Here is a 10,000-nt window from a genome sequence, read left to right as displayed (position 1 = left end):
GAAGCTTCCCAATAGAACACTTTCCCAACCTTTTTCCGTTGAAACGTGATAACTCTTTGGCACAATCCTTATCAGACTTCTTTGCATTGTTTACTGCGACCATAGCAATACCTGACTAATCACAAAAAGTCCGAGAAAACATTGGACACTAGCTTTTGTTTTTAATATTTTTCTCGCATGCTCGGATGTGGTTGGTAGAGTTGGTCAATCAAACCAGCAAACCTTCCTCCCAATACAAAACGGAAAATAATCGAACCGAAACGTATTGATTATAGAAGGGCATGCCCTTGGTTGTGTGATCAGTTTGGTGCGAAAATCGACCACCACGCGGGTTGTTCAATTCGTATCAATACTATTTCGATTGTTGGTTCCCCAGGTATGTATGCGATAATCATTTCCTTCTATAAACTAGTGTCCTTTGAGCGAGCCCTTTTTTAAGTTGCTCCTTAACCTCTTTACCGGCATGTTTAAAAGAGAGTTAGGGTTAAAAGAGGATTTGCTCACACTTTTGGTAGACATTTTTAGATGGAGTTAAAATTGTACGACTTGAACAAATGCCTGAATCGTTTCTATTTTGTAGGCCACTTCAGTCGTTTTTTCATTCAGTCCGTCACAAAAAATGGTGTCATGAAAGGGTTCGGTGGGGATGCCTGGAGAGTGTATATGAGACAAGGCCCAGCATCTCTTGCGCCACAGGTTTGGGACCATGACAACGGACAGTATGAGGTGTTATTCCTGCCGATAGAGCCTGGTAACTACTCGGCTCAGATCATTCTGGATTTCACGCTTTGCGACGGTTTACGGGAGCCGCCTGTAGATTGGTTCATCAGAGGTATGGTGACGGGGATATTGGTATAGAAGGTGCAAATTGCCTGTAAAAAAGATTGACATAGAAAAGCGCTTCGAAATATTTCTAAATGGTCACTTCTAAGGCCTCCAAGCCTTCAAGGGATAATAATAATAATAATAATAATAATAATAATAATAATAATAATAATAATAAATATCAAATACAAGGTGTTACAAATGAACCCACTGGGAACTCGGAAAAATCCGAGCCCCAGATGGGATTCGAACCCACGACCCTCCGTGATCTAGCACGGATGCTCTAGCCACTGAGCTACTGGAGACTCTATAGTGAGCAAGGGTGAAATGTGGGAATTTGAATCGAGCAGCATCACGCAGCCACAGAGCAGATGTGGCTCGGATTTTTCCGAGTTCCCAGTGGGTTCATTTGTAACACCTTGTATTTGATATATGTTAATCATTGTCTAATAACAATAATAATAATAATCATCATCATCATCATCATTATTAAGGCGGAAGGGAAAACCCGAGTATTCGGAGTAAAACCTCTCGGGCCGGAGCAGAGGAGAGAACCAACAAACTTAACCTGCATGTGACGCCGAGTCTGGAAATCGAGTCCGGGCCACATTTGAGAGATCGAGGGGAGTGTTTACGCCACTGCGCTAGCCCTGCTCCCCTCTTTAAAATTATCCTCCACCCGTATTGCTTCCTTTTCCTAGATAGTTAACTAAAGGATTTTTACAAGGGAAAGATAAGTAAGGCTATAGAGGCTTCTGCCTCTTTACCTGAACTGAGAACAGCATCGGAATGGATAAAAAATTAAACTTTTTGTCAAAAAAAATCACTTAGGAACGATTCAAGGAAAACACCAACCTCATGGAATTTTGGGATACATCGCGGATGACTACATATTAGAGCCTCTGGGAGGACAAACTACTGTTACGTTCTTTATCCCAGAACGTACTGATAACATTGGCGTTTCTCCCATTGCTGAAGGTAAACCCTACATTGTTTGATAGACAAATACTCCTTGAGGGATAGAGTTAAAACACAGTAACGGTCAATAACGTATAGAATCGCATAGTTAGGAGAATCCTCGACATCTGATTGGCTACCGAGGCGAGGTATTCAGTGTGGAATTGCCACTTGAAAGCGAGGCTGATTGATATTGCACCGTGGCGACTTGCAACTTTACATAGCAACGCAAGCAAAATTAGAAACAATTATGTTTTCATAAACGTTGTCTCCGTTTACAAAGCAAAAACCTGACCGAAGGAAGGAAACAGAAGATTTTCCTTGCTTTAATTTCAATTATGACTTTCTCGAAAGATTTTTTATGAAGCCGCTTACGCTTACGAGCACGAGAAATCTGCAACAGTCTATCGCAAAAGAAATAATGCATTCAGTTTGATCATTTTCAACCTAAAAACATAAATTGGAGCCGATGTAAAAGTTTATAAATCGAATTGAAGATTTGTAAAACACAAATACAAATTTTGTGTTTTTAGCTCTGGAGAGCTAATAATGTCTGCTAATGTTTTAGTCTTTGTTCACAAAAACAGCGCCATCTTGTGGAATCCCTTGTTTCTTGTTGCAAGACGGGTTTGGCAGATGGGTCAATGACCAGTGGTTGCCTTACGTTCAAGGTAGGTACAGCTGCCATATTCACAAAAGTTTTTTGACCATGTTTGCTGCGACACGTCGAGGGGACATGTTGCCGCAACATTTCGCTTCGTGTGAAACGGTCAATTTTGTGAAAATCATTGTCGCTGCTGCAGAATTTTGTCGCTGCGATCAGATACACGCACGAACTCAAACCAGTGTGAATTCCTGATCGCAGCGACAAAATTAGCGAAAGCAGCGTTGTCGCACCGTGTGTACACTTTATTGTTACTACGATTCAAACTTCATCCCGACTGAACGCTGTCGTTGAACTTTGAGTATCGGAGTGATTGAGTTCTTATCTTTTTACGAGCTTCTGATCTCCTTGGTTTTTCCACAGGTAACCCAGGCTCACTGTGTGCCACATTGGTAAATGTGGAGAACATATAAGGCGAAGTTTGGGTCTGGACATTTGCTTGAAAATGGAAATAAAAATCGATGAAACTTACCATGTGGTGAGCTGTTGTTGTCTTTAATACGTACACGAAGTTTCGGGGAAAATGGTCCCCGTTCACCTTCCTTCATAGTATAGTGACAAGTAGGAGACTGAAGCCAGCGTCGGGACTCCGATCGACCTAAAACAAGCACGATTTTTTTCTCAAAAATCGAATCCAGTCGCTAAATAAATATGCCAGGCTCGTGGAACATGAATTTCTCTAAACCATGAATCCACTAGTACTGAAGCATCTCCAGGTAGCAACGCGAAGCCACCAGGCTCCGTAGAACTTGTAAGTTAACCTCGTCGCAAAGTGTCCAATTCAAAACGGCACTGAACTCTTGACGCCTGGTGATGAGTATAATAAGTTCCCTGGAGGGAGGGGCGTCCCAGATTGCTCAGTGAGATTTGGGACTCCCCTCCCTTCAGGGGGATCTATAATACTCGTCACCAGGCGTCCCGAGTTCAGTGCCATTTTGAATTGGACACTTTGCGAGAACAACGGTTTCTGGCCGCCATTTTAGCAGGTTAACTTACAAGTTCTACGGAGCCTGGTGGCTTCGCGTTGCTACCTGGAGATGCTTCAGTGGATTCATGGTTTAGAGAAATTCATGTTCCACGAGCCTGGCATATTTATTTAGCGACTGGATTCGATTTTTGAGAAAAAAATCGTGCTTGTTTTAGGTCGATCGGAGTCCCGACGCTGGCTTCAGTCTCCTACCTTGTCACTATACTATGAAGGAAGGTGAACGGGGACCATTTTTCCCGAAACTTCGTGTACGTTTAGACAACAACAGCTCACCACATGGTAAGTTTCATCGCTTTTTATTTCCATTTTCTAGCAAATTTCCAGACCTAAACTTCGCCTCATATGTTCTCCACATTTACCAATGTGGCACACACAGTGAGCCTGGGTTACCTGTGGTTTTTCGAGGATGCCATACGCAAAAACTAACTTACATTGAGGCAGTTGTCAAATCAACAATCAACGCCACAAACTGTACAAATATTCCTCTTTAAAGGGAACCTCCACTAAAACAAGAAAATAACTTTAAACCACGAAAAATAATTGTTACAATAAAAATTGTTCCCAATATTTCCAATGAAAGCATTTGTATCTGAAATAAGTAATATATCAGACACGAGAAGGAGTGTTTCATTTGATATCCAAACACCGAGAAGCGAGTTGAAAAACGAGGCTGAAGGCCGAGTTTTTAAACCGATTTCGAGGTGGTTGGACATCTGATGAAACACTCTTTCGAGTGTTTGATATTGCTTCTCAAAGGAATCAGTATTATAAGAGATATTTGGGATCAAAGTTTGCGAAATTTTATGCTAATTAAGACCACATATCCAAACTTCCTTCACGGTAGTAATTTCTTTTGGTTTTGGCTTATGAATTATTGATGAGTTTGAGAAATAAATTTCACAAACGCTCGTTTTGTTTTTCAAACTTCCCGAGCGCCGCTGTCTTGAATAATTGTGCAACCAACCTCTGGGGACACCAATAACAATAGAGAAATGTACGACTTCTGGTGGACGAACAAAAGAAGCTAATGAGAGATCTTTTGCTTTCGTCCACCAGCATGGCGGCGATGACGTCACGTGAAAACCTCCTATAGGGCAATCCCGACACGTCACAATTATTCATCTATTGTTTCAACAATGACGCAACTGCGACACGTCACAATTATTCAAGATGGCGGCGCCCGGGAAATTTGAAAGTGAAAAGAAATGATTCTAAAACTCACTTTTTTCCGATACAAATACTTTTTTGAAGAAAATTGTCGATCAAATTTGATTTCAAACATTATTTTGCTCGGTTTATAGTTATTCATTAGACGGAGTGGAGGTTCCCTTTAAGGAGAAACCGATAATCGAGCCCTTGGTGGTTTTCACGTCACGTCATTGCCGCCATATTGGAGGACGAAGACAAAAGATCCGTCATTAGCTACTTGTGTTCGTCCAACAGCAATTGAACATTACATCATTGTAATCTGTGTCTCTGCAGATTGGTTGCAAACCACCTATGAGTACTCGGAAATAGAAAACTGCTGTCAAATATCGATTGCCGGCTTAGATAATACGGGACGGGACTTAACCACACGGCGGCCACGTTGAGTCCCGAGGGATTGAAAATTTTTGTTTTGCTCCACCGAAACTCGTTCCCAAACATTTCAACTCGAGGCTCAGGGTACGAAGTCGGAAGGCCCCAAACCCAAGGTGTGTGTGTAACCAGAACAAATTGTTTCTCTCAAGGGATCCTAACCAATATCCTTGCTTTGTGGCGTTGTTGCTTAAAATGAAAAGAATATATATACATTTTTAAAATCCTCCTTATTATAACTCAGTTTGAGGGATTTGATTTTATTGTGAGGAGCTACAACAAAATAGTTTCATGAAATTTTAGTTTTATGATTTTTCAGTTCGATCAACGATCTTTTCTTCATCAGACTATATTCCACCTGACGAAACAAGGACTTTAACCCCAGCTGCAGACACTTTGTTGATATATGGTGATTCTGTTGCGAAACAGTTCTTCGACTCTGTGACAAAGAGAAGAATTTGCGAGCGATATTTTAAACAGTGTGAATATTTGTACGTTTGGATATACGAGGTATGAAACGCCCTAGACCGAATACGTTGCAAACCGTTTGTAATGTCATTTATTGCTCAATTTTATGTTGTCTTCATATATAAATTATTATTTAGGAAATACGCCAAGAAATAATTGGAAACCGTCATTTGAAGTAAATTTTAGTAAGAATTCCACTAAAATAATTAGATTATAAGCTCTCGATTTCTATGATTTCTATTCGGCCTTCGGCCTCATCACACCTCATAGAAATCTTTAGCTCATAATCTAATTGTTAAATAGAAACACGAGTGAAAGTTTGGGAGAACGAGAAATGGTGTGGGAACACGAGTCGCTGGCGAGTACATGTTTTCTATTTCATTACTACGTCAACAGCTCGAGCTAGTTCTGAGTCATCGAGTTATAGAAACACGATTTTTAACCAATCAGCGCGCGTTTTTAAATTAGGACTGTTTTCTAAATAGTATGGGAAAACACACTGGGTGCTTTCCATTTGACCAGAAGGTTTAATTTAATTAAAAATTTCGATATTTCATGTGAGGCGATCGAACGGAAGAAAATTTTCCGGTTGGCCGCTAGAAACTAATCACATCATTCAATGAGTATTGCCCCAAAATGTAAACAGTGATAGGTCATTTCCGAGTTCATGTCTGCCTCCTCGTCAAAGCGAGTTTAAGTGCGTAATGTGATGGTAATTTGCTCTACTTTACATATGAATGAAAACTAATTTTCATAAGAAAAACTTCGTCCTTAGACTCGCTTTGAAGAGGAGGCAGACTTGGATTCGGAAATGGCCTATTGCACCCGAGGAGGAATGAACCAATGGGACGAGATTTTCAGGTCGTTCCAGAATTCTGGAACGACCTCTTCGCAAGGCCGGAAGACCCAAATTTCAAAAATTTTCTTTCCGGATTATTTCTGTTCCATTCGATTTCTTACTCAAGTTTTTCGAGATTTTCCGTCCAATGGACAGCACCCAAAATTGCACAAGCCCCCAGGGAGAGTGCAAAGTGTAGTCTGAAAAATTTACAAGTGCTTATTTGTACCCAATTTCACGAAAAATCCCTTGATTACTTGTTAATAATAAACATGATAAATGGAAGACAGAAAATCAAAAAAGTAAACTTTTGACATTTTCAATGAATTGAAGTTCATTCAACTGATTATAGCGTCAACTATAAATTTAAACTTTTACAAGAATATCAATCAAAAGTTATTCAGCTGTAAACTTGGAAACTCCCGCTCGCATTACATTAGAACTCCACTATTTTTAGCCAATCAGATCTGAGCAATCTTTTCATGTATATTGTTTAATACATAATTAATTGAACTATTTTGATGCGTCGCACTCATTTCTCGAGCTCCTGCAACTTGAAGAACATTAGATGACCTCCTTCCCAAAGGTTTCTTCTGTGAGAGTAGGGCGGACGGGAAATTTTTAACTTTTTACTGCGCATGCACCAGATCCTCGTTAGACTCAATCTCTTCTCTTGACTAAGGAAGATAAGAGCTCTGTGGAACCCTAAAACAAAGGGTCTTCTAACATTCATGTTAGCACGAGGAGTGAAAGGCGCCGTAAGGTTCAAATAACCAAATTTTGCCTATAAGAGCCCTACGGCGCATGTTCTCCTACATAGAGTTTCCCAGAACCTTGGGTCGATGCGAGGCTCTGGTGACGAGAATGCGTAAGACTATGAATTCCAAAGAGGTCAGAGTCTCTTGTGTATTTCTCTCGGGTTTCGTGTCTTCCGTCTCTCTCAATTCATTATCAACCAATGTGAGGAACTTGCTTAGCAGTTCTTTCAATCAGTGGTTCTGTGTGGCTAAAAGAAAACTTACAAATATTTTTGCTTTTATTTAGCTAACAAGCATAAATGATGCTAAATCAAAGTTTGTACCAAACGACTTCGATGCGACAATTATCCTTGATTACATGGCTTCTGTCCTCGATTCTGCTGGACTAAAGCATCAGAACAGCCTGTTTCTTTTCAATCTTGGAGTACACTACCACATCTCGATCAATTTTACAACTTTCAAAGACCTTATAGACAATGTGGTGAAGCTTATAAACAACAAAGTCCTTCAAAAAGGAGAGAACGTGGCAATATTTCCTGTTTGGAAGACGGCCACATCTATAGAAAGAGAAAAGGCCCATAAGCTGTATCCAGAACTACTTCCAACCAACGTTACTCACTGGAGATTTCACACACACCAGGTAGCAACAAAATTTTGTTTCATATATAATGTCACGCAATGTTAGTGTTCCCATGACAATGGTGAACGTATTTGAGTACAAGAGGAATCCTTCGGGCCAAGAAAAAAACTTCTTTTATTCAATAAACGTTTCAGTAAACCAATATGACCGCCCCCTATTGGTGTGAGGTTATTAGTCAAATGTATGAATGAAAAGAGTACCTGGTTAACTCTTGTCAAGTGTCATAAAATAAAAGAGAATAGAAATGATGATAAGTCACAGCAACAACGACGAAGACAACATCAAAATAGCAATAATGACGCTGACGATGATGATGATGATGATGATGATGATGTTGATGTTTACGTGAAGTAACAGTTTGACAAATGTCGCAATTCAAAGTTATCAGTCAAAGCCAGTATCATAGGATGGAATCAATGAGATAAAATAAGCTCAAAACGAGGTAATTTGGCGTTTAAAGTAATGAGAGGAGAACAGAAAAATGTATCACTAATCCGTGGTTCTCTCTAATAAACTCACCTTACGCATGATACTGAATCCGAAAATCCCACTGTGACCTCTTTCTATATATCGTCATAATTGCTCAATGTTAAAAGCAAAGAGTTATAGAGCTACTGACATTTTCGTTTCTTGTTTAGAGGTTGGAATTGTTCAGCAAATATGCGACGAGCGCAATGTGTAAAGCTGGTATTCCTGTGCTAGATGTTTACTCAATGACTTTTGCGTATCCCAATGGCACTTACGACCACGTGCATTACGCACCAAATGCACAGAGGCCAGCTGAGGATCAGTTGTTAACATTTGTTGAACAGAAAATGAGGAGAAGGCAACGAGGAAATGCACAGGAATTGGGATACCCTTGAAACTAAAAGTCAAGGCCTTTCGACAGTTTGTGCCATTCCGAAGTCCTTCCGTACAAAGGCAGGCAGTGGAAACATACATATCGGACAACAATCCAGTAAAGCGGTCAGAAAAGACATCGGTTCCCTCCAACAGGCTCGAAAAGCAGTGCGGCTTTGAGCCAAACAGATAAATAGGTTGTTTACTCTGAGAGTGCGTAAGGTTGCAACCTTGGACAATAACCTGGATCAACAGGCTTGATCTGATCGACGTAATAGCAAGTTGAAAAAATAAACATTTTGAGCATCAGCCTATATGCGACGTAGATATGTTATATGTTTCATAAAGTCATAAAAATATGGAAGTGGGATATGACGAACTTACAGCGAAATGTCACCAAGTAGTGAAATCTTTAGTCCGTTCTGATTCACGGTCATAAGGAACAAGTTCCCAAGAAGGTGTGCCATGCACGGACTCAGGTCTTTCACTACCACACCGAAAAATGCTAGGACCTATTAGAATGCAGCAGTTACTCGTCAGCCGCTTGACATTTCATGACGTATGACGTAATCATTGTGAAAGGGTTTACAATTTCATCGGAAGTAAGCCCGTTTTTCAGCCCAAGCGCGAATTTTTGTTTGCTTGATTGCTCAAAAGACATTAATGCAAGTCAGATATCACTTGGGTTCTTGTTTTTTTAAAGTATTGTAACGCATTAAGAAATGACAACAAGTAGCGTTTTGCATTTCTTTCCCGCTTCCCGCCCTCGTTGAACTAACGCATCCCGCCATTTCCTCTCGCGACTCCCCTACCCCTCCCGCCCCTATTCTCCCGGGCTCCCGCCCCCCTGTCTCTATCCACCCTTTTCATTTTTGGGGAACTTCAAACAAGATATGATACAAATGCACAAGTCCGTCACGGACAAGCACAATGTAGCACTCGTGTCTTCAGATCAAATTCAGTTCACTCATTCTTCGCCCTCTTTTGCCGAGTAAAATGGAACAAATTACTCAGTACATGAAAATCCGAACGGGTTTTCGATTTCTTGGATCTAATCTGAGACATTTTTCTCTGCAAATTCAACAAATGCGTTGCTGTGAAAAACAGCTCAAGGTTTTCCCAAATAGGGTCACAAATAGCAATGGCTATGATGTCATTCGTGTTTGCCCCTGATGTATCCGGGGGGGGGGGGGGGAATTTGCAATTGGAGTCTCAAAATCGACCGGTTGTCCCAAAAAATCTCAATTTAGTCTGCACCCCTGCCCGGGTTCGATTCCCTGACTCGGCGTCAAATGTGGGTTGAGTTTGTTGGTTCTCTACTCTGCACCAACTGAAGAGGTTTTCTCTGGGTACTCCGGTTTCCCCTCTCCTCAAAAACCAACCTTTGACTTGATTTGCTTTCATCGTTAATTTCAGTTTACAGTGTCCCCAATTAGTGCTCCAG

The 10,000-nt window shown here is 40.7% G+C and overlaps 1 protein-coding gene across 2 annotated transcripts in view; it reads left to right on the top strand.

The window, feature by feature from the left end:
* LOC138019482 (uncharacterized) overlaps positions 1-9,276 on the top strand; it is a 16,679-nt gene extending 7,403 nt beyond the window's left edge. For both annotated transcript variants that reach the window (XM_068866286.1, XM_068866287.1), the window contains 6 exons: positions 581-832; positions 1,657-1,803; positions 2,370-2,453; positions 5,359-5,522; positions 7,363-7,716; positions 8,355-9,276. In XM_068866286.1, coding sequence (XP_068722387.1) covers positions 581-832; positions 1,657-1,803; positions 2,370-2,453; positions 5,359-5,522; positions 7,363-7,716; positions 8,355-8,579 — 1,226 coding nt within the window. In that variant the 3' untranslated portion in view covers positions 8,580-9,276. The remainder of the gene's footprint in view (positions 1-580; positions 833-1,656; positions 1,804-2,369; positions 2,454-5,358; positions 5,523-7,362; positions 7,717-8,354) is intronic.
* The last annotated feature ends 724 nt before the right edge of the window (positions 9,277-10,000 follow it).

Source organism: Montipora capricornis, chromosome 10 (assembly GCF_036669925.1).
Source record: "Montipora capricornis isolate CH-2021 chromosome 10, ASM3666992v2, whole genome shotgun sequence".
Classification (NCBI taxonomy): domain Eukaryota; kingdom Metazoa; phylum Cnidaria; class Anthozoa; order Scleractinia; family Acroporidae; genus Montipora; species Montipora capricornis.
This window is presented reverse-complemented; position numbering and strand designations above follow the sequence as displayed.